Source organism: Odontesthes bonariensis, chromosome 13 (genome assembly GCF_027942865.1).
Source record: "Odontesthes bonariensis isolate fOdoBon6 chromosome 13, fOdoBon6.hap1, whole genome shotgun sequence".
Classification (NCBI taxonomy): domain Eukaryota; kingdom Metazoa; phylum Chordata; class Actinopteri; order Atheriniformes; family Atherinopsidae; genus Odontesthes; species Odontesthes bonariensis.
Window position 1 is genome coordinate 37,382,453 of NC_134518.1, and position 23,038 is coordinate 37,405,490.

Here is a 23,038-nt window from a genome sequence, read left to right on the forward strand (position 1 = left end):
CTTTTGTTTGCGGGGACATTCTGCAGCAGAGACATCAGCTGTCAGTTAGAGTCTGGATGCTGCTGACCAGTGTTCCCAGTCTGCTCCCAGTCTGCTGACCAGTGTTCCCAGTCTGGAGATTTCTGACCAGTGTTCCCAGTTTGTTCCCAGTCTGCTGACCAGTGTTCCCAGTCTGTTCCCAGTCTGCTGACCAGTGTTCCCAGTCTGTTCCCAGTCTGCTGACCAGTGTTCCCAGTCTGGATGTTTCTGACCAGTGTTCCCAGTCTGCTGACCAGTGTTCCCAGTCTGCTGACCAGTGTTCCCAGTCTGTTCCCAGTCTGCTGACCAGTGTTCCCAGTCTGGATGTTTCTGACCAGTGTTCCCAGTCTGCTGACCAGTGTTCCCAGTCTGTTCCCAGTCTGCTGACCAGTGTTCCCAGTCTGGATGTTTCTGACCAGTGTTCCCAGTCTGCTGACCAGTGTTCCCAGTCTGTTCCCAGTCTGCTGACCAGTGTTCCCAGTCTGGATGTTTCTGACCAGTGTTCCCAGTCTGCTGACCAGTGTTCCCAGTCTGCTGACCAGTGTTCCCAGTCTGTTCCCAGTCTGCTGACCAGTGTTCCCAGTCTGGATGTTTCTGACCAGTGTTCCCAGTCTGCTGACCAGTGTTCCCAGTCTGTTCCCAGTCTGCTGACCAGTGTTCCCAGTCTGGATGTTTCTGACCAGTGTTCCCAGTCTGCTGACCAGTGTTCCCAGTCTGGATGTTTCTGATCAGTGTTCCCAGTCTGCCTACCAGTGTTCCCAGTCTGGATGTTTCTGATCAGTGTTCCCAGTCTGCTGACCAGTGTTCCCAGTCTGTTCCCAGTCTGCTGACCAGTGTTCCCAGTCTGGATGTTTCTGATCAGTGTTCCCAGTCTGCCTACCAGTGTTCCCAGTCTGGATGTTTCTGATCAGTGTTCCCAGTCTGCCTACCAGTGTTCCCAGTCTGGATGTTTCTGATCAGTGTTCCCAGTCTGCTGACCAGTGTTCCCAGTCTGTTCCCAGTCTGCTGACCAGTGTTCCCAGTCTGGATGTTTCTGATCAGTGTTCCCAGTCTGCTGACCAGTGTTCCCAGTCTGTTCCCAGTCTGCTGACCAGTGTTCCCAGTCTGGATGTTTCTGATCAGTGTTCCCAGTCTGCCTACCAGTGTTCCCAGTCTGCCTACCAGTGTTCCCAGTCTGGATGTTTCTGATCAGTGTTCCCAGTCTGCTGACCAGTGTTCCCAGTCTGTTCCCAGTCTGCTGACCAGTGTTCCCAGTCTGGATGTTTCTGATCAGTGTTCCCAGTCTGCCTACCAGTGTTCCCAGTCTGGATGTTTCTGATCAGTGTTCCCAGTCTGCTGACCAGTGTTCCCAGTCTGTTCCCAGTCTGCTGACCAGTGTTCCCAGTCTGGATGTTTCTGACCAGTGTTCCCAGTCTGCTGACCAGTGTTCCCAGTCTGGATGTTTCTGACCAGTGTTCCCAGTCTGGATGTTTCTGACCAGTGTTCCCAGTCTGCTGACCAGTGTTCCCAGTCTGCTGTCAGGCTGCCCTCCTGCTTCACTGATGAAGAGGAGCCCGCTGACAGCAGCTGTGGGCGCTGAAGCAGGAAATGGCTGCAGCAGACAGGAAGCTGCAGACTTTTATTTTCATCTGCGGTTTTTAGGCTAATGTGCACGTTCAGTGCACGTTCAGCGCCCGTTAGAGGAACAGTTTATTCTTTATGTAGCAGCTCCTGTCCTGCTTTCAGAGTCACACATTTACTTCCTGTCAGTGTTTCAGGACAGATTCAGCAGATTCAGCTCATCTCTGCGTAGCACAGGAAGTGTTTCCCCCAAAGCTGGCAGCTGTGAGCAAGCATGTTGTGGGTTTTCTGGCTTTCTTTCTTTCTTTCTTTCTTTCTTTCTTTCTTGCTTTCTTTCTTTCTTTCTTGCTTGCTTGCTTTCTATCTTTCTTGCTTGCTTTCTTTCTTTCTTGCTTGCTTGCTTTCTTGCTTTCTTTCTTTCTTTCTTTCTTTCTTTCTTTCTTTCTTGCTTTCTTTCTTTCTTTCTTGCTTGCTTGCTTTCTTTCTTTCTTGCTTGCTTTCTTTCTTTCTTGCTTGCTTGCTTTCTTGCTTTATTTCTTTCTTTCTTTCTTGCAGTATTTCTTTCTTGCTTTCTTGCTTGCTTTCTGTCTTTCTTTCTTGTTTTCTTGCTTTCTTTCTTGCATTCTTGCTTTCTTTCTTTCTTTCTTTCTTTCTTTCTTTCTTTCCTGCTTTCTTTCTTACTTGCTTTCTTGCATTCTTGCTTTCTTTCTTGCGTTCTTGCTTTCTTTCTTTCTTTTTTCTTTCTTGCTTGCTTTCTTCCTTTCTTCCTTTCTTTCTTGCTTTCTTTCTTTCTTTTTTCTTTCTTGCTTTCTTTTTTGCTTGCTTGCTTGCTTTCCTCCTTTCTTTCTTTCTTGTTTTCTTTTTTGCTTTCTTTCTTTCTTTCTTTCTTTCTTTCTTTCTTTCTTTCTTTCTTGCATGCTTGCTTTCTTTCTTTCTTTCTTGCTTTCTTTCTTTCTTGCTTGCTTGCTTTCTTGCTTTCTTGCTTTCTTTCTTTCTTTCTTACAGTATTTCTTTCTTGCTTTCTTGTTTTCTTGCTTGCTTTCTTGCTTTCTTTCTTTCTTTCTTGCATTCTTGCATTCTTGCTTTCTTTCTTGCATTCTTTCTTTCTTTCTTTCTTTCTTTCTTGCTTTCTTTCTTACTTGCTTTCTTGCATTCTTGCTTTCTTTCTTGCGTTCTTGCTTTCTTTCTTTCTTTCTTGCATTCTTGCTTTCTTGCTTGCTTTCTTGCTTTCTTTCTTTCTTTCTTGCATTCTTGCTTTCTTGCTTTCTTTCTTGCATTCTTGCTTTCTTTCTTTCTTTCTTTCTTTCTTGCTTTCTTTCTTACTTGCTTTCTTGCATTCTTGCTTTCTTTCTTGCGTTCTTGCTTTCTTTCTTTCTTTTTTCTTTCTTGCTTGCTTTCTTCCTTTCTTCCTTTCTTTCTTGCTTTCTTTCTTTCTTTTTTCTTTCTTGCTTTCTTTTTTGCTTGCTTGCTTGCTTTCCTTCTTTCTTTCTTGCATTCTCACTTTCTTTCTTGCTTTCTTCCTTTCTTTCTTTCTTGCATTCTTACTTTCTTTCTTGCTTTCTTCCTTTCTTTCTTGCTTTCTTTCTTGCATTCTTACTTTCTTGCTTTATTTTTTGCTTGCTTGCTTGCTTTCTATCTTGCATTCTTACTTTCTTGCTTTCTTTTTTGCTTGCTTGCTTGCTTTCTTGCTTTCTTTCTTTTTTGCTTTCTTTCTTGCTTCCTTTCTTTCTTGCTATCTTTCTTGCTTACTTTCTTGCTTTCGTTCTTGCTTTCTTATATTCTTGCTTTCTTTCTTTCGTTCTTTCTTTCTTTCTTTCTTTCTTTCTTTCTTTCTTTCTTTCTTTCTGTTTTGCTTTGTTTTGCTCTTCTGATCAAAGTTTCACAGCATCTTGATAACATTTGTTATTCCTTCTCACTGTTTTTTGAAGAGTTTATAACTAAAATTATTTATATTTAAATATTTAAAACCAGTTCAGACATAAGGACCCAGACATCTGGAAGTTAGGCCTGAACAACATCTGCGGTCGATATCCTTTAATCATCAGATTAAGATTAAGATGTGAACATTACTGTTCTCACCCTGAGAGTTGGATGTTTTTATGGTGGTTTATACTGAGTCTCTGTGTGGTTTCAGTGGACGGACCCTACCTGCAGATCCTGGAGCAGCCGAAACAGGTAACACTCACACAGATGTGAAGCCAGCTGCTGTTTTTATGCTGCTTTACAGCAGGATTGGTTTGTCATTGTGCTCAAATCCAATGTTTTAATGACATTTTAGATGGTTTCCACTGAATTATAAATTATTTTATAAAGAGTTTATTGCTGCATTCCTGCTGCTGTAGACACTCAGTTTTAGTTTATGCTCATTTAAAGTGAAATGTAACTGAAATGTGAAATGAAAGGTGACATTCTGAAAGGAAATGTAACTGTTGCAATAGTTGGATGGTAATTAGATGGTAATTAGATGATATATGTAATTAGATGATAGTTAGATGGTAATTAGATGATAGTTAGATGGTAATTAGATGATAATTAGATGATAGTTAGATGGTAATTAGATGATAGATGTAATTAAATGATAATTAGATGATAATTAGATGGTAATTAGATTATAATTAGATGGTAATTAGATGATAGTTACATGGTAATTAGATGATAATTATATGGTAATTAGATGGTAATTAGAAAATAGTTAGATGATAATTAGATGATAATTAGATGATAGTTAGATGGTAATTAGATGGTAATTAGATGATAATTAGATGGTAATTAGATGATAATTAGATGATAGTTAGATGGTAATTAGATGATAGATGTAATTAAATGATAATTAGATGATAATTAGATGGTAATTAGATTATAATTAGATGGTAATTAGATGATAGTTAGATGTAATTAGATGATAATTAGATGGTAATTAGATGATAATTAGATGGTAATTAGAAAATAGTTAGATGATAATTAGATGATAATTAGATGATAGTTAGATGGTAATTAGATGATAATTAGATGATAATTAGATGGTAATTAGAATTGATAATTAGATGATAGTTAGATGTTAATTAGATGATAGATGTAATTATTATTAGTTAGATGGTAATTAGATGATATTTAGATGGTAATTAGATGATAATTAGATGACAGTTAGATGATAATTAGATGGTAATTAGATTATAATTAAATGGTAATTAGATGATAGTTAGATGATAATTAGATGGTAATTAGATGATAATTAGATGATAATTAGATGGTAATTAGATGATAATTAGATTATAATTAGATGGTAATTAGATGATAGTTAGATGATAGTTAGATGGTAATTAGATGATAATTAGATGGTAATTAGATGATAGTTAGATGATAATTAGATGTAATTAGATGGTAATTAGATGATAGATGATAATTAGATGTAATTAGATGATAATTAGATGGTAATTAGATGATAGTTAGATGGTAATTAGATGATAATTAGATGGTAATTAGATGATAGTTAGATGATAATTAGATGTAATTAGATGGTAATTAGATGATAGATGATAATTAGATGTAATTAGATGATAATTAGATGGTAATTAGATGATAATTAGATTATAGTTAGATGTTAATTAGAAAATAGTTAGATGATAATTAGATGGTAATTAGATGATAATTAGATGATAGTTAGATGATAATTAGATGGTAATTAGAATTGATAATTAGATGATAGTTAGATGTTAATTAGATGATAGATGTAATTAAATTAGTTAGATGGTAATTAGATGGTAATTAGATGATAGTTAGATGGTAATTAGATGATAGATGTAATTAAATGATAATTAGATGGTAATTAGATGATAGTTAGATGGTAATTAGATGATACCTAGATGGTAATTAGATGGTAATTAGATTGTAATTATATGGTAATTAGATGATAATCAGATGATAATTAGATTGTAATTAGATGATAGTTAGATGGTAATTAGATGATAATTAGATGGTAATTAGAAAATAGTTAGATGATAATTAGATATAATTAGATGGTAATTAGATGGTAATTAGATGATAATTAGATGGTAATTAGATGACAGTTAGATGTAATTAGATGATAAGTAGATGTAATTAGATGATAATTAGATTATAGTTAGATGATAGTTAGATGATAATTAGATGATAATTAGATGGTAATTAGAAAATAGTTAGATGATAATTAGATATAATTAGATGGTAATTAGATGGTAATTAGATGATAATTAGATGGTAATTAGATGATAATTAGATGGTAATTAGATGATAATTAGATGGTAATTAGAAAATAGTTAGATGATAATTAGATATAATTAGATGGTAATTAGATGGTAATTAGATGATAATTAGATGGTAATTAGATGACAGTTAGATGTAATTAGATGATAAGTAGATGTAATTAGATGATAATTAGATGGTAATTAGATGATAGTTAGATGGTAATTAGATGATAATTAGATGGTAATTAGATGATAATTAGATTATAGTTAGATGTTAATTAGAAAATAGTTAGATGATAATTAGATGGTAATTAGATGATAATTAGATGATAGTTAGATGATAATTAGATGGTAATTAGAATTGATAATTAGATGATAGTTAGATGTTAATTAGATGATAGATGTAATTAAATTAGTTAGATGGTAATTAGATGATAATTAGATGGTAATTAGATGATAGTTAGATGGTAATTAGATGATAGATGTAATTAAATGATAATTAGATGGTAATTAGATGATAGTTAGATGGTAATTAGATGATACCTAGATGGTAATTAGATGGTAATTAGATTGTAATTATATGGTAATTAGATGATAATCAGATGATAATTAGATTGTAATTAGATGATAGTTAGATGGTAATTAGATGATAGATGTAATTAAATGATAGATGATAATTAGATGGTAATTAGATGACAGTTAGATGTAATTAGATGATAATTAAATGGTAATTAGATGATAATCAGATAATAGTTAGATGGTAATTAGATGATAATTAGATGATAGTTTGATGGTAATTAGATGATACCTAGATGGTAATTAGATTGTAATTACATGGTAATTAGATGATAATTAGATGATAATCAGATGATAGTTAGATGGTAATTAGATTGTAATTAGATGATAGTTAGATGGTAATTAGATGGTAATTAGATTATAATTATATGGTAACTAAATGATAATTAGATGATAATTAGATTGTAATTAGATGATAGTTATATGGTATTTAGATGATAGATGTAATTAAATGATAGATTATAATTAGATGGTAATTAGATGACAGTTAGTTGTAATTAGATGGTAATTAGATGATAATCAGATGATAATTAGATGGTATTTAGATGATAATTAGATGGTAATTAGATGATAATTATATGTAGTTAGATCATAATTATATGGTAATTAGATGATAGTTAGATGGTAATTAGATGATAGATGTAATTAAATGATAGTTAGATGATAATTATATGATAATTAGATGGTAATTAGATGACAGTTAGATGTAATTAGATGATAATTAGATGGTAATTAGATGATAAACAGATAATAGTTAGATGGTATTTAGATGATAGATGTAACTAAATGATAATTAGATGATAATCAGATGATAGTTAGATGATAATTAGATTATAATTAGATGATAGTTAGATGATAATTAGATGATAGATGTAATTAGATTATAGTTAGATGATAATTAGATGATAGTTAGATGGTAATTAGATGATAATTAGATGATAGTTTGATGGTAATTAGATGATAGATGTAATTAAATGATAATAAGAAGATAATTAGATGATTGATGTAATTAGATGATAGTTAGAACATAAGTAGCTCATTTATCCAACTGTTAATCTTGGTAAAGAATGTGGATTTACACCTGTTTTACAATCTGAAAAATATTTCTCATTGAAAAGCATAACCGTGTGACCGTCTGTTTTCCAGCGGGGCTTCAGGTTCAGATACGGCTGTGAAGGTCCTTCTCATGGCGGTTTGCCGGGAGCCTCCAGTGAGAAGAACAGGAAAACCTACCCCACTGTCAAGGTAACACTTCCTGTCTGTCAGTGTGAGCACGTCTTCTCCAGGAAGGTCCACCTTCCACCTCGCTCACCTGAGAGCTGGCAGTTACACTCTTCTGTCTGGAGCTGAGGACGTACACAGGAACAGCTGGAGGCTGGGGGCGTGTCTGTGTTTGATTGACAGCTGGAGGCTGGGGGCGCGTCTGTGTTTGATTGACAGCTGGAGGCTGGGGGCGCGTCTGTGTTTGATTGACAGCTGGAGGCTGGGGGCGTGTCTGTGTTTGATTGACAGCTCGAGGGAGGGGGCGTGTCTGTGTTTGATTGACAGCTGGAGGGTGGGGGCGTGTCTGTGTTTGATTGACAGCTGGAGGCTGGGGGCGTGTCTGTGTTTGATTGACAGCTGGAGGCTGGGGGCGCGTCTGTGTTTGATTGACAGCTGGAGGCTGGGGGCGTGTCTGTGTTTGATTGACAGCTCGAGGGAGGGGGCGTGTCTGTGTTTGATTGACAGCTGGAGGCTGGGGGCGTGTCTGTGTTTGATTGACAGCTGGAGGTGGGGGCGTGTCTGTGTTTGATTGACAGCTGGAGGGTGGGGGCGTGTCTGTGTTTGATTGACAGCTGGAGGTGGGGGCGTGTCTGTGTTTGATTGACAGCTGGAGGGAGGGGGCGGGTCTGTGTTTGATTGACAGCTGGAGGGAGGGGGCGTGTCTGTGTTTGATTGACAGCTGGAGGGAGGGGGCGCGTCTGTGTTTGATTGACAGCTGGAGGGAGGGGACGCGTCTGTGTTTGATTGACAGCTGGAGGGAGGGGGCGCGTCTGTGTTTGATTGACAGCTGGAGGGTGGGGGCGTGTCTGTGTTTGATTGACAGCTGGAGGTGGGGGCGTGTCTGTGTTTGATTGACAGCTGGAGGGAGGGGGCGGGTCTGTGTTTGATTGACAGCTGGAGGGAGGGGGCGTGTCTGTGTTTGATTGACAGCTGGAGGGAGGGGGCGCGTCTGTGTTTGATTGACAGCTGGAGGGAGGGGACGTGTCTGTGTTTGATTGACAGCTGGAGGGAGGGGGCGCGTCTGTGTTTGATTGACAGCTGGAGGGAGGGGGCGGGTCTGTGTTTGATTGACAGCTGGAGGGAGGGGGCGTGTCTGTGTTTGATTGACAGCTGGAGGGAGGGGGCGCGTCTGTGTTTGATTGACAGCTGGAGGGAGGGGACGCGTCTGTGTTTGATTGACAGCTGGAGGGTGGGGGCGCGTCTGTGTTTGATTGACAGCTGGAGGATGGGGGCGTGTCTGTGTTTGATTGACAGCTGGAGGGAGGGGGCGCGTCTGTGTTTGATTGACAGCTGGAGGGAGGGGGCGCGTCTGTGTTTGATTGACAGCTGGAGGGTGGGGGCGCGTCTGTGTTTGACTGACAGCTGGAGGGAGGGGGCGCGTCTGTGTTTGATTGACAGCTGGAGGTGGGGGCGTGTCTGTGTTTGATTGACAGCTGGAGGGAGGGGGCGCGTCTGTGTTTGATTGACAGCTGAAGGGAAGGGGCGTGTCTGTGTTTGATTGACAGCTGGAGGGTGGGGGCGTGTCTGTGTTTGATTGACAGCTGAAGGGAGGGGGCGTGTCTGTGTTTGATTGACAGCTGGAGGTGGGGGCGTGTCTGTGTTTGATTGACAGCTGAAGGGAGGGGGCGTGTCTGTGTTTGATTGACAGCTGGAGGTGGGGGCGTGTCTGTGTTTGATTGACAGCTGGAGGGTGGGGGGCGCGTCTGTGTTTGATTGAGAGCTGGAAGGAGGGGGCGCGTCTGTGTTTGATTGACAGCTGGAGGGAGGGGGCGCGTCTGTGTTTGATTGACAGCTGGAGGGTGGGGGCGCGTCTGTGTTTGATTGACAGCTGGAGGCTGGGGGCGCGTCTGTGTTTGATTGACAGCTGGAGGGTGGGGGCGCGTCTGTGTTTGATTGACAGCTGGAGGCTGGGGGCGCGTCTGTGTTTGATTGACAGCTGGAGGGTGGGGGCTCGTCTGTGTTTGATTGACAGCTGGAGGGAGGGGGCGCGTCTGTGTTTGATTGACAGCTGGAGGTGGGGGCGTGTCTGTGTTTGATTGACAGCTGGAGGGAGGGGGCGCGTCTGTGTTTGATTGACAGCTGAAGGGAAGGGGCGTGTCTGTGTTTGATTGACAGCTGGAGGGTGGGGGGCGCGTCTGTGTTTGATTGACAGCTGGAGGTGGGGGCGTGTCTGTGTTTGATTGACAGCTGAAGGGAGGAGGCGTGTCTGTGTTTGATTGACAGCTGGAGGGTGGGGGCGTGTCTGTGTTTGATTGACAACTGGAGGGTGGGGGCGTGTCTGTGTTTGATTGACAGCTGGAGGTGGGGGCGTGTCTGTGTTTGATTGACAGCTGGAGTTGGGGGCATGTCTGTGTTTGATTGACAGCTGGAGGGTGGGGGGCGTGTCTGTGTTTGATTGACAGCTGGAGGTGGGGGCGTGTCTGTGTTTGATTGACAGCTGGAGGTGGGGGCGTGTCTGTGTTTGATTGACAGCTGGAGGGTGGGGGGCATGTCTGTGTTTGATTGACAGCTGGAGGGTGGGGGGCGTGTCTGTGTTTGATTGACAGCTGGAGGTGGGGGCGTGTCTGTGTTTGATAGACAGCTGGAGGTGGGGGCGTGTCTGTGTTTGATTGACAGCTGGAGGATGAGGGCGTGTCTGTGTTTGATTGACAGCTGGAGGATGGGGGCGTGTCTGTGTTTGATTGACAGCTCAAACAGAAACAGTTCATGGACATTTTGCTGAACTCAGAGGTCGTCTTTAACATGTTTTTTGTGTTTTTGACCCACTGGATCCGGCCTGGAACCAGTTAACGGACCCCATCACCTCTACAGAGTCACAAACAGTCGTGCCCGAGGTGCCGTGTTGTGTTGACCCTGGATTTGTTGTTTTTGTTTTTCTTTAGTGGTTGGTGGAGGCCAACCATCGCTGGCTTTTGGACCTCTGCTGTTTACGTTTTGTCACAGATATAAACGAGCGTGGACTTCATGTCATGCTGTCTCTGTTGATGTTTACTCTTTGACGCTCCCACATGTTCCAACCAAACCAGGAAACACGGGAAATCCCCAGATTCCTGCTGCTGTCTCACACATTGCTGTAAAAACACATGTAGAAGGTGATTTATTCCTCTAATTTGGAATAAAAGGTAATAAATCACAAAGCACCGTGATGCACATTCATTTATGTTCGTTGTGAAATCTTACCAGGAGTTTCCGCCCCACAGACACGTGTAATTTAAGCTGAAACTGTTGGAGGTTCAGCTGATGGATTTTTATGTGTTGAAGGTAAACAAGACTTTAGGGACTGATAGAACTTCACGTTTAGCTTGTTTTGCATATTTTCTGTCAGGGTAACAGAGCAGGAAATCTGCCTCCTGTGTTCAGGCTCTGGGTCAGGGTGGATGGATCAGGGGAAACCCCCTCCAGCTCTGCCAGGGATCAGTGGGCTGAGGATGATGTTTCTGACTCACCTCTGTGTTCTGGTTGATAAGTAATCTCTCACATTCATCATTCATGTTTGTATTAGGCCTGGGCAACGATTAAAATGTTTAATCTAATTAATCACATGATTTCCCTGATTAATCACGATTAATCGCATTTGTACGCAGAATCCAAAAATGAATCTAAAAGTAGCGTATAGCTTTTAGCATTTAGCTTTATTTTAAATGTGCTCCCATATGAATGAAAGTGCCATAACATTTGTTGTGCAAACACACTTTTAACATCAGCATCTTTCTGTAGTTTTTATGTAGAAGCCTCGCTCCACTGTCTGCGAGTTAACTCGTTAATCATTTAACGCCGATAAATATTTTATCACGCATTAACGCAGGTTTTATTATTGTAAAAGTCTGCTGCTCACAGGCTTTTATTTTTGTAAAAATCTGTTGCTCTCAGGCTTTTATTCTGTAAAAGTCTGCTGCTCACAGGCTTTTATTTTTGTAAAAATCTGTTGCTCTCAGGCTTTTATTTTGTAAAAGTCTGTTGCTCACAGGCTTTTATTTTGTAAAAGTCTGTTGCTCCCAGGCTTTTATTTTGTAAAAGTCTGTTGCTCACAGGCTTTTATTTTGTTAAAGTCTGTTTCTTACAGGCTTTTATTTTGTAAAAGTCTGTCGCTCACAGGCTTTTATTTTGTAAAAGTCTGTCGCTCACAGGCTTTTATTTCGTAAAAGTCTGTTGCTCACAGGCTTTTATTTTGTAAAAGTGTTGCTCACAGGCTTTTATTTTGTAAAAGTCTGTCGCTCACAGGCTTTTATTTTGTAAAAGTCTGTTGCTCACAGGCTTTTATTTGGTTAAAGTCTGTTTCTTACAGGCTTTTATTTTGTAAAAGTCTGTCTTCACAGGCTTTTATTTTGTAAAAGTCTGTTGCCCACAGGCTTTTATTTTGTAAAAATCTGTTGCTCACAGGCTTTTATTTTGTAAAAGTCTGTTGCTCACTGGCTTTTATTTTGTAAAAGTCTGTCGCTCACAGGCTTTTATTTTGTAAAAGTGTTGCTCACAGGCTTTTATTTTGTAAAAGTCTGTCGCTCACAGGCTTTTATTTTGTAAAAGTCTGTTGCTCACAGGCTTTTATTTTGTAAAAGTCTGTCGCTCACAGGCTTTTATTTTGTAAAAGTCTGTTGCTCACAGGCTTTTATTTTGTAAAAGTCTGCTGCTCACAGGCTTTTATTTTGTAAAAGTCTGTTGCTCACAGGCTTTTATTTTGTAAAAGTCTGTTGCTCACAGGCTTTTATTCTGTAAAAGTCTGCTGCTCACAGGCTTTTATTCTGTAAAAGTCTGTTGCTCACAGGCTTTTATTCTGTAAAAGTCTGCTGCTGTCTGCTGTGGAACAGGAAAAGAAAGTAATCGGCGGATCCACCAAACATGGAGAAGGGTACGGAACTTTTACTCGGCCATTTTCATGTTAAAGTTCTTCCAGACGGCGGAGTCGACAGAACCAAAGTCATCTGTAAACTCTGCCAAGTTGAATTGTCTTCTCAGCGTAGTAGTTCCAGTCTAAAATATCACTTAAAGGCAAAACACACAACTGATAGCAGCAAGTCATTCAAGGAAACAGACAGTGGAGCGAGGCTTCTACATAAAAACTACAGAAAGATGCTGATGTTAAAAGTGTGTTTGCACAACAAATGTTATGTAGGTGAAGAAGAATCTGGACTTTCCACCGATTTGCCACGTGTGAACGCTCCCACAATGCTTATGCTTATGGGGGGTGTTTGACATCATAGGAAGTTTCTGCAGAAGTTGTTGGGGGGGGTGGGGGGGCTTCAGAAGATTCCTCTGCTTGTCTGGACCTGTCCAAGAAGTTCATAAAAACCTCCACACACACACACACACACACACCTCTGCAGTGTTTCATGTCTGTTGGGAATTTCCTGCCGTGACGCCCACGTGCAGTTAGACGGAAGTCGGGCTGCGTCACAGACAGGAATGGTGATGAGTTTGAGCTCAGAGATGAAAGTCCAGAGGTGTAACGTCAGTGATGGCGCCCACTCTGGCCCAGAAACACCGACACGCTTCGCCTTGTCTTTCTTCTTATTCAGTCAGATGAGTCGTCGTGGCGATTCCCTGGAAGCTAACACAGCTAGCAACAACAACAACAACACAGAGACTCATAATTCACTGAGTCATGTTAGGTTATATTCACCTGTTGGTCCTAAAATGGCCGCCGCTGACAGGTGAAGGGATTATCTTAGATGTTCCAGGCATCAAGTCAACGTTCTGCCCTGGAAGCTGACAAAAAGGAAGAAAAACTGAAGAAGAAACGGATTAAAAATGGTTAAAGGAACACAAAACCAGTCTGAGGTGTTTCCAGATCTCAGTCCAGTGAAGCATGAGTGGATCTGCACTGATGGCAGACCTTCAGTCCACCTAAGGATGTTTTCTCAGATCAGACGTACGAAGGAAAACTGCTGTTTCAGGTCCAATAAAAACAGTTTTATTGTTATTTTATTTTATTGAGACTAAAGATCTGAGTGATGTGTGAAGATGAGTTCATCTGAGGCCTCACCAGCACACATGATGACAGGAAATGGATGCATGTGCGCTGAAGTGTCTCATTATGTTCAGGCAGAAGTGTTTGGAACTTCAATCAGCTCTCACATTGATCATGTGACTGGTCCTCCAGCATCAATGCACACAAAGCACCAAATATGTGTGTTTAATGATGCTGTTACTGCAGACACGTCTGAGTTAATCTGAGTTAATCCGAGTTAATCGGAGTACATCTGTTAAACTGATTTAATCTGAATTAATCTGAGTTAATCCGAGTTAATCTACGTTAATCTGAGTACATCTGTTAAACTGAGTTAAACTGAGTTAATCCGGGTTAATCCAAGTTAATTTCAGTTAATTCGAGTTCATCCAAGTTAAACTCAGTTAATCAGCATTAATCTGAGTACATATGAGTTAAACTGAGTAAATCTGAGTTCATCTGCGTTAATCAGAGTTAATCTGTATTAAAATGAATTAATCCGAGTTAAACTGAGTTAATCCGAGTAATAAGCGTTAATATGAGTTCATCTGAGTTAATCCGGGTTAAACTGAGTTAATCAGCATTAATCTACATTAATCCGCGTTAATCTGAGTACATATGAGTTAAACTGCGTTAATCTGAGTTACTCCGAGTTAATCCAAGTTAAACCGAGTTAATCCGAGTTAATCTGAGTTAAACTCAGTTAAACTGAGCTGTTAAACTGGAGCAGGAATCAGAGTTGGATCACAAAGTTCTGCTTCAACCTCCTGGTTTGTCGGGCTCTTCTGATAAATAACACGAACGTCTCTGAGCCAGGAAACCCTCAGACTGCAGCGCCCGCCGTGTTTCTAGGAACTTTGTTTTCGTGTTCGAACACTTCGAGTGGCCGACAGCACCAGGAAGAGGAAGTGGGCTGGTGTTTATTTATTGCTGCAGTTGCAACGCTGCTGCAGGCAAATATCTGCAGTGGCACGACTCGTGCACACACCCACAGAGCAGGAACAGAAGCACTGAAATCTGATAGGATTTTTGTTTGTTTAAAGCTGTAATTCAGGCAATGAGTGGCTGGTGGCTCCATCTGAGGAATCCACAGAGCTGACAAACTTATCAGGGAGATAAAATCTCTTTGTTTATATTTTTCCTTTTAGAGATCCGTTCATCTTTAGTGGGGCCCACACTGGTGTCCGTCTGCAGGTTATTTTCAGGCTCTGAGAGGAAAAGCTGCTCTCGCTGCTGTTACTAAGCTCCGCCCTCTCTGCGTAGCAGGTGAAATGACCTCTGAGGTGTTTCAGGAGAAAGTTCCTCTGAATCAAAGCAGCAACTAAAAACCCCTGAAACTGCTCGAGTCATATGTGGAGCTCAGAATGAGTTCAGAAACCACAAACTGCCTGATCTCACCTCTCATCCAATCATCCAGCCGCCATGTTTCCACGTCCTTCATCCAAGTCATCGCCTGTGTTCGAAACTACATACTACATTCTACATACTGGATACTACATACTACATACTACATACTACATACTACATACTGCATACTACATTCTACATACTGGATACTGCATACTACATACTACATACTACATACTGCATACTACATTCTACATACTGGATACTACATACTACATACTACATACTGCATACTGCATACTACATACTGCATACTACATTCTACATACTGCATACTACATACTGCATACTACATTCTACATACTGGATACTACATACTACATACTACATACTACATACTACATACTGCATACTACATACTACATACTACATACTACATACTGCATACTACATTCTACATACTGGATACTACATACTGCATACTACATTCTACATACTGGATACTACATACTACATACTACATACTGCATACTACATTCTACATACTGGATACTACATACTACATACTACATACTACATACTACATACTGCATACTACATTCTACATACTGGATACTACATACTACATACTACATACTGGATACTACATACTACATACTACATAGTACATACTACATTTTACATACTGGATACTACATAGTACATACTACATACTACATACTGCATACTGCATACTGGATACTGCATACTGCATACTGCATACTGCATACTACATTCTACATACTGCATACTGCATACTACATACTGCATACTACATTCTACATACTGGATACTACATACTACATACTACATACTACATACTGCATACTACATACTACATAATACATACTACATACTGCATACTACATTCTACATACTGGATACTGCATACTACATACTGCATACTGCATACTGCATACTGCATACTACATACTACATACTGCATACTGCATACTACATACTGGATACTACATACTGCACACTGCATTCTACATACTGGATACTGCATACTGCACACTGCATACTGCATACTGCATACTGCATGCTACATACTGCATACTACATACTGCATACTGCATACTACATACTACATACTGCATACTACATACTACATACTGGATACTACATACTGCATACTGCATTCTACATACTGGATACTACATACTGCATACTGCATACTGCATGCTGCATACTACATACTGCATACTGCATACTGCATGCTACATACTGCATACTACATACTGCATACTACATACTGGAAACTACATACTGCATACTATATACTGCATACTGCATACTACATACTACATACTATATACTGCATACTGCATACTGCATACGGCATGCTACATGCTGCATACTACATACTGCATACTACATGCTACATGCTGCATGCTGCATACTGCATGCTGCATGCTGCATGCTGCATGCTGCATGCTGCATACTGCATACTACATGCTACATGCTGCATACTGCATACTGCATGCTGCATGCTGCATGCTGCATGCTGCATACTGCATACTGCATGCTGCATGCTGCATACTGCATACTACATACTGCATACTACATACTGCATGCTGCATACTGCATACTGCATACTGCGTGCTGCGTACTGCATACTGCATACTGCATGCTGCATACTGCATACTGCATACTGCATACTGCATACTGCATGCTGCACACTGCATACTGCATACTGCATGCTGCATACTACATACTACATACTGCATACTGCATACTGCATGCTGCATACTGCACGCTGCATACTACACACTGCATACTGCATACTACACACTACATACTACATACTACATACTACATACTGCATACTACATACTGCATACTGCATACTACATACTGCATACTCATTGATCAGACAGTATGCAGAGCGTTTACCCACAATGCATTTCGCTCCTGTCCGAGCTGAAATCAGCCGGCCTGAAGCTGATTTCTCTTAAGCTCTAAACTCTGTAAACTTTAGCAACATTTGAAACATTTTCAGGTGAGAAAGTAGTCGTTTAGATCCCCAACGTGTTGAAAACCTGACAAAATACCGGCTGTTTACAATTTTGTTCCCACGAATTCGGCGCTACTAAAGCTAGCCGCAGTGAGCAACGCACTTCCGGTTATTTTCACAAAATAAAATACCCGTTGCCTTTTATCATAGGGAAAGCCATTACCATACAATTGGTGCTTTTGTTTTGAAAACAGGAAGTGAACCTACCCTCGTTGTAGCTCGTTGAAACTGCCGTTTTGACAGGAAATGACGATCGGCGACGTCACGTTACGTTGCATCTTGGTGCATACCCAACATTTCGGAGAATCTAGTATGCATCCGGGAACTTCTCGCATAATAACTCAAAACGTTAATAGGAGTAGTAGGAGTAGTAGGAGAAGTATGCGGTTTGGAACACAGCCATCCTTTAAACTGCTGTGACAAAGTGACGAGGCTGCTCTCTGGTGTTAAAACTCTGTTTTATGCTTCATCTTGTTCACTTTTTTTCTGCGTGTGTTTCAGATCTCTAACTACCAGGGTCAGGCTCGGGTGGTGGTCCAACTGGTGACGGCGCTGACCTCCATCCCTCAGCTGCACGCTCACAGTCTGGTGGGGAAACAGTGCGATAAAGGCATCTGCATCGCCGACCTGCAGTCCAAAGACTCCAACATCAGGTCTGCGTCACACTCAGTCCAACCAGTGTCGTCATATCGCTCTGGACTGATTTAAATCTTATTTGGCCAAGCGTACTTTTTGTGTTTGTCTTGATGGCCTTGTGTCCTCCTCTGCTCTACTGTTGTGTGGTGTCCCACAGGGCTCGGTTCTGGGCCCTCTCCTTTTCTTGTTGTACCTCCTTCCTCTTGGCTCTATTTCTTGCATATGATCGAACTCGTCCTACAGATTTAATGCTACAAGCTTCAAACTTGGCCAGGTTACTCTTAAGACATGGGGGGAAAAAGTCATGGAGAAACTTTTTCAAAACTTAAAGGGCGTGGCCGTGGCAACACCTCAAAGTTCAATGACTCGCCATCACTCGCCACAAAAAATTAAGTCACTTATAACTCCCACATACATTATCCAATCTCTCAAACTTCATACTTTTATTACTGCTTTTATATTTGACCTTTTTCTGTTTTATGATTGTGTATAGCACTTTGGTCCTGTGGGTGTTTAAAGTGCTTTATAAATAAAGTTTAGTCACCGCGCAAGGTGCTCACAGCTGTCTGTTTCCGGCAGTTTTCCGAACCTGGGCATCCTCCATGTGACGAAGAAGAACGTGGCGAAGACTCTGGAGGAGAGGATGATCGAGGCCGTCCGGTTGGGATACAGTTGCGGAGTCTCCATCCACCCGGACATCGACGCCCTGCAGGGGGAGGTCCGAGTCCCTCGAGAGCTCAGCGGTCAGCATCACACATTCCTCAGCTCAGGTTTCAGTGGTTCTGGACTCACTGGGAACAGAGGAACCACTGTTATGTGCTTATATCTATCACAGCCTCTGACACGGTGAAGCTAGCTGTTCCCCACCTGCTTTAACACTTTCATATGCCATTACACAGACAGACACTCAACAGTTAGGCCAACTGATATTTCTATAAAGCCTCCGATTACAATCTGTGGCCATAACTGGACAAGAATAGGAGGCTGGAAAGCTGATTGGAAAAGGAGACTTTGATTATTTTAAGAAGGACCACCACTGATCAGGAGAGAATCTAACTAATGACGCTGATGGAGCCCCTACTGGTCATCAGAGGTATTACACGTTCCGCGTGGGCTCTGTTTCTGAGGCTGTGTTCCAAACCGCATACTTCTCCTACTTCTCCTACTTACTTTTTGAGTTAGTATGCGAGTTTGAGTAAGCGAGAAGTTCCCGGATGCATCCTAGATTCTCCTAAATGTTGGGTATGCATCATGAGGTTACTACTCATACACAAACTACCCAAGATGCAACGTAACGTGACGTCGCCGTTCGTCATTTCCTGTCAAAACGGCAGTTTCAAGCTAGCTACAACGAGGGTAGGTTCACTTCCTGTTTTCAAAACAAAAGCACCAATTGTATGGTAATGGCTTTCCCTGTGATAAAAGGCAACGGGTATTTTATTTTGTGAAAATAACCGGAAGTGCGTTAGCTCACTGCGGCTAGCTTTAGTAGCGCCGAATTCGTGGGAACAAAATTGTAAACAGCCGGTATTTTGTCAGGTTTTCAACACGTTGGGGATCTAAACGACTACTTTCTCTCCTGAAAATGTTTCAAATGTTGCTAAAGTTTACAGAGTTTAGAGCTTAAGAGAAATCAGCTTCAGGCCGGCTGATTTCGGCTCGGGCAGGAGCGCAATGCATTGTGGGTAAACGCTCTGCATACTGTCTGATCGATCAGTATGTAGTATGTAGTATGTAGTATGTAGTATGCAGTATGTAGTATGTAGTATGGAAGTATGGAAGTATGTAGTATGCAGTATGCAGTATGTAGTATGCGGTTTCGAACACAGCCTGAGTGTTTCCATCAGAACAGAAACTTTTCCCTGAACTTTGACAAACATTTTGGAACTTTCTTTGTAAAGTGATGGTGACGCTCCAGTTTGGAGAAGCCAGAACATTTGTTTAAAGTTCAGTATTTTTGTGCCTTTAGTCTGAAACTGGACTAATGATGTTGGATTGTTTGAGTCAGATTAGAAAATGTATGTTTTCATCTGTCTGTCTTTACTGTTTCATAGTTATGGGTGCCAATGCCGAAGGCTTTAGACACACATACTAATCTTGTGCCAGACTCTTATTATTCTCCCGTTTCCGTCATGAATTTCGGCGCGCTACTAGCCGAGCACCGATGGTCCGACCGACATAAAAAGCACACCGCTGCGTGCACAACGATCGGGAATAGTGTGAAATGACTTTTGGCTCTCATTAGTGTAAAGGAATTCCGGCAAAATGGGAAAAAGTGGGAAAATTGTCAATGGGAAAATGCACTGAAAATCAAAAACTGCCCTATTTTGGCCTCTTAACTCAGCCATACGGCATCACAGAGACATGATTCAAAGTTTATATGTGACAGGAAACACTGAATTTGAACTGAATTAAAGGGTTTGTTCCAGGCATACGCATCAGTATTAAAAGTCAAGGTCATAAGGAGAGAAAGAGAAGGAACTTTTGCGCCAACTGCCAAAAACTGCCCTATTTTGGCAAGGCAAGGCAAGGCATCTTTATACAGCGCATTTCATACCACAGGCAACTCAATGTGCTTTACATAAAGACAAGGCATTTAAAAGAACAGCACAAAAACAAGCAATTTAAAGAGAAAAAAATAGAATAAAAATTAAAAACACAGTTAAAAGCAATCAAAGAAGAGGGGAAAAAGAAACTCAACCATAAGAAACTTATGGAGGTCCCATAACTCAGCCATACAGCATCACAAAGACAAGATTCAAAGTTTATATATGTGACAGGAAACACTGAATTTTAACTTATCTACAGCCTCTTTTCTCTGGGCGAGCAGCAGCTTGGCACCCGTCAAAATTTCTTCAGAAATTTTTTCTAGTTTTTAAATGTTCTGGTTTCTCCCGCTCAGACCACCAGCGCAGCGTCATCAGCACCGCAGCGACCAATCAGGCCAAAGAGATGGACCTCAGCGTGGTTCGGCTCATGTTCACGGCGTTCCTCCCCGACAGTGACGGCGGCTTCTCCCGGCGGCTCGAACCCGTGGTGTCGGAGCCGATCTACGACAGCAGTGAGTCAGCACACACAGAAGAGAGCTGCTCGTTTCTGCCTGCAAACTGAAGCCAGATGTTCGCTTATCAGCAGAGAACAGCGGCTGATCCGGATTTTTACAACTTCATTTTTATTCATTTTTTCACAATGGTAACATGACAAGTCAAATTTCCCTTCATGTTTACAGCTGCACATCATCTTAGCAAAATCAACAGTCATGAAATATAGTTGTTCAATAAATGAAAACTAATAAAACATTGGACCAATTACACAGATTTGAAGTGTAAATTCAATAAAGATAAATAACTGAACATAATTTAGAAAAAAAATGATAATAATGATAATTTTAATAGTAGTGATAATTTGAAAGGGGAAAAAAAGAAATAATATAAGTAGAAAAAATAAATTATTTGTTTAAAGGAAGGAGAGAAAGAAGAAGGGAGGAAAGAGAGGGGAAAAAAAGAAAAGAAAGAAAAGAAAAGAAAAGGAAAGATCCACTCTAGGTATCATATGACTGGTGGTGTGAATGTATTTAGTGCCTAACCAGAAGTCTTATGCTATACACTTATTGTATTAGCAGAGCTATAACAGGTTTCCATCGTTTAATAAAAATAGGTTTCTGAAGTCTTAATGAGGATGTAATTTGCTCCATCTGGTAGATGTCCCATATTTTTTTAATCCATACATAATAAGTAGGAGGATCTGGCTTCAGCCATCTGATGGTTCTGCATTTTAGCGCTGCTGTCAGCAGAATGTTTAAGAGATATTTCACATCCCTTCCTTCTACACCCTCAGGGATTTCTCCTAATTATGTTACAATAGGGCTTTGTGGAATATCACGTTTGAAAACCTCTCTGAGAGCATCAAAAACATCTTTCCAGAAAAGGCATTCACAGCACCACAGTTCCTCCAACATGAGCTACCATGTGCTGGTCCCATCTTAGCGGCTATTGTTGGTGTTCTGAAGAACCTGGGAACTACTTTCCACTTAAATTCCCTCCATGTGTCAGAGTTTGTAGCTAAGTGAGCTTCAGTACATATCTCCTTCCATGTGTCTAATGATGTTTTTGTTAGTCTCTCCCTCGGCTGATCTGGATTTAACGCAGGTTCAGATGCAGATGTTTGCTGAACTCACTCCAGACTCTTTAGCTTTAGACTCTGAGATGTTTTTTCTTGATCAATACTTCCTGTTTGGATGGTCGTATTGAATTTGGTGAGACTATAAACTTTCGTCTGACACGAATAACCGAGCGGGTGGAAAGCGAAACAGGCGATGAAAAGAGTGTTCAGCGTGAGCTTTGTTCTGGCTGCCTGGTTTTGTTTCTCTTTTCCTGCGGCAGCTTCCTCTCAAAGGACCGAAACCCGCTCAGAGTTTCATCCCTTCAGAGTCCTTTTGCACTTTCACTTTAGCAACGTCAGGCACGAGCTGCACATTTCTGTTTCATCAGCCTTCAGGTGGTTTGGAGAAGTTCTGCGGGCTCATTTCAGAGGATGATTCTGCTTTAAATCCCCCTGCTGGATGAAACAGGAACTCTGATAACTTTCTTATGAAGCAGATTTATAAACGCATCGTTCTGTTATAGACCTGAAAGGAACAGTGGAACCACCGGTTCTGTCTGAGCTCCGTATCATGAATGTAGAACTGAGACGGTCAAAGTTAGAAAAAGACACTTGGAAGGAAAACACTCAATAAACATGTAATATTATCACATGTCTTTACTAGGGCTGGGCGAGTCAACTCGATAATATCGAGTTGACTCGTTAATTATTTAACGCGATAAATAATTTTTTAATTTTTTTAATTTATTTTATTTTGTAAAAGTCTGTCGCTCACAGGCTTTTATTCTGTAAAAGTCTGTTGCTGTCTGCTGTGGAACAGGAAAAGAAAGTAATCGGCGGATCCACCAAACATGGAGAAGGGTACGGAACTTTTACTCGGCCATTTTCATGTTAAAGTTCTTCCAGACGGCGGAGTCGACAGAACCAAAGTCATCTGTAAACACTGCCAAGTTGAATTGTCTTCTCAGCGTAGTAGTTCCAGTCTAAAATATCACTTAAAGGCAAAACACACAACTGATAGCAGCAAGTCATTCAAGGAAACAGACAGTGGAGCGAGGCTTCTACATAAAAACTACAGAAAGATGCTGATGTTAAAAGTGTGTTTGCACAACAAATGTTATGGCACTTTCATTCATATGGCAGCACATTTAAAATAAAGCTAAATGCTAAAAGCTATACGCTACTTTTGGATTCATTTTTGGATTCTGCGTACAAATGAGATTAATCGTGATTAATTAGATTAAAAATTTTAATCGTTGCCCAGCCCTAGTCTTTACATGGACTGGACTTTAGAAAATATTTCAGGTTTACAGA

General features: G+C 40.8%; 1 protein-coding gene across 1 annotated transcript in view; it reads left to right on the forward strand.

Moving 5' to 3' along the window:
- nfkb1 (nuclear factor of kappa light polypeptide gene enhancer in B-cells 1) overlaps positions 1-23,038 on the forward strand; it is a 55,844-nt gene that overhangs the window by 15,131 nt on the left and 17,675 nt on the right. Inside the window, exons 4-8 of the mRNA XM_075482023.1 lie at positions 3,713-3,753; positions 7,524-7,622; positions 17,489-17,640; positions 18,203-18,366; positions 20,526-20,684. Of these exons, the coding sequence (XP_075338138.1) occupies positions 3,713-3,753; positions 7,524-7,622; positions 17,489-17,640; positions 18,203-18,366; positions 20,526-20,684 (615 nt within the window). The remainder of the gene's footprint in view (positions 1-3,712; positions 3,754-7,523; positions 7,623-17,488; positions 17,641-18,202; positions 18,367-20,525; positions 20,685-23,038) is intronic.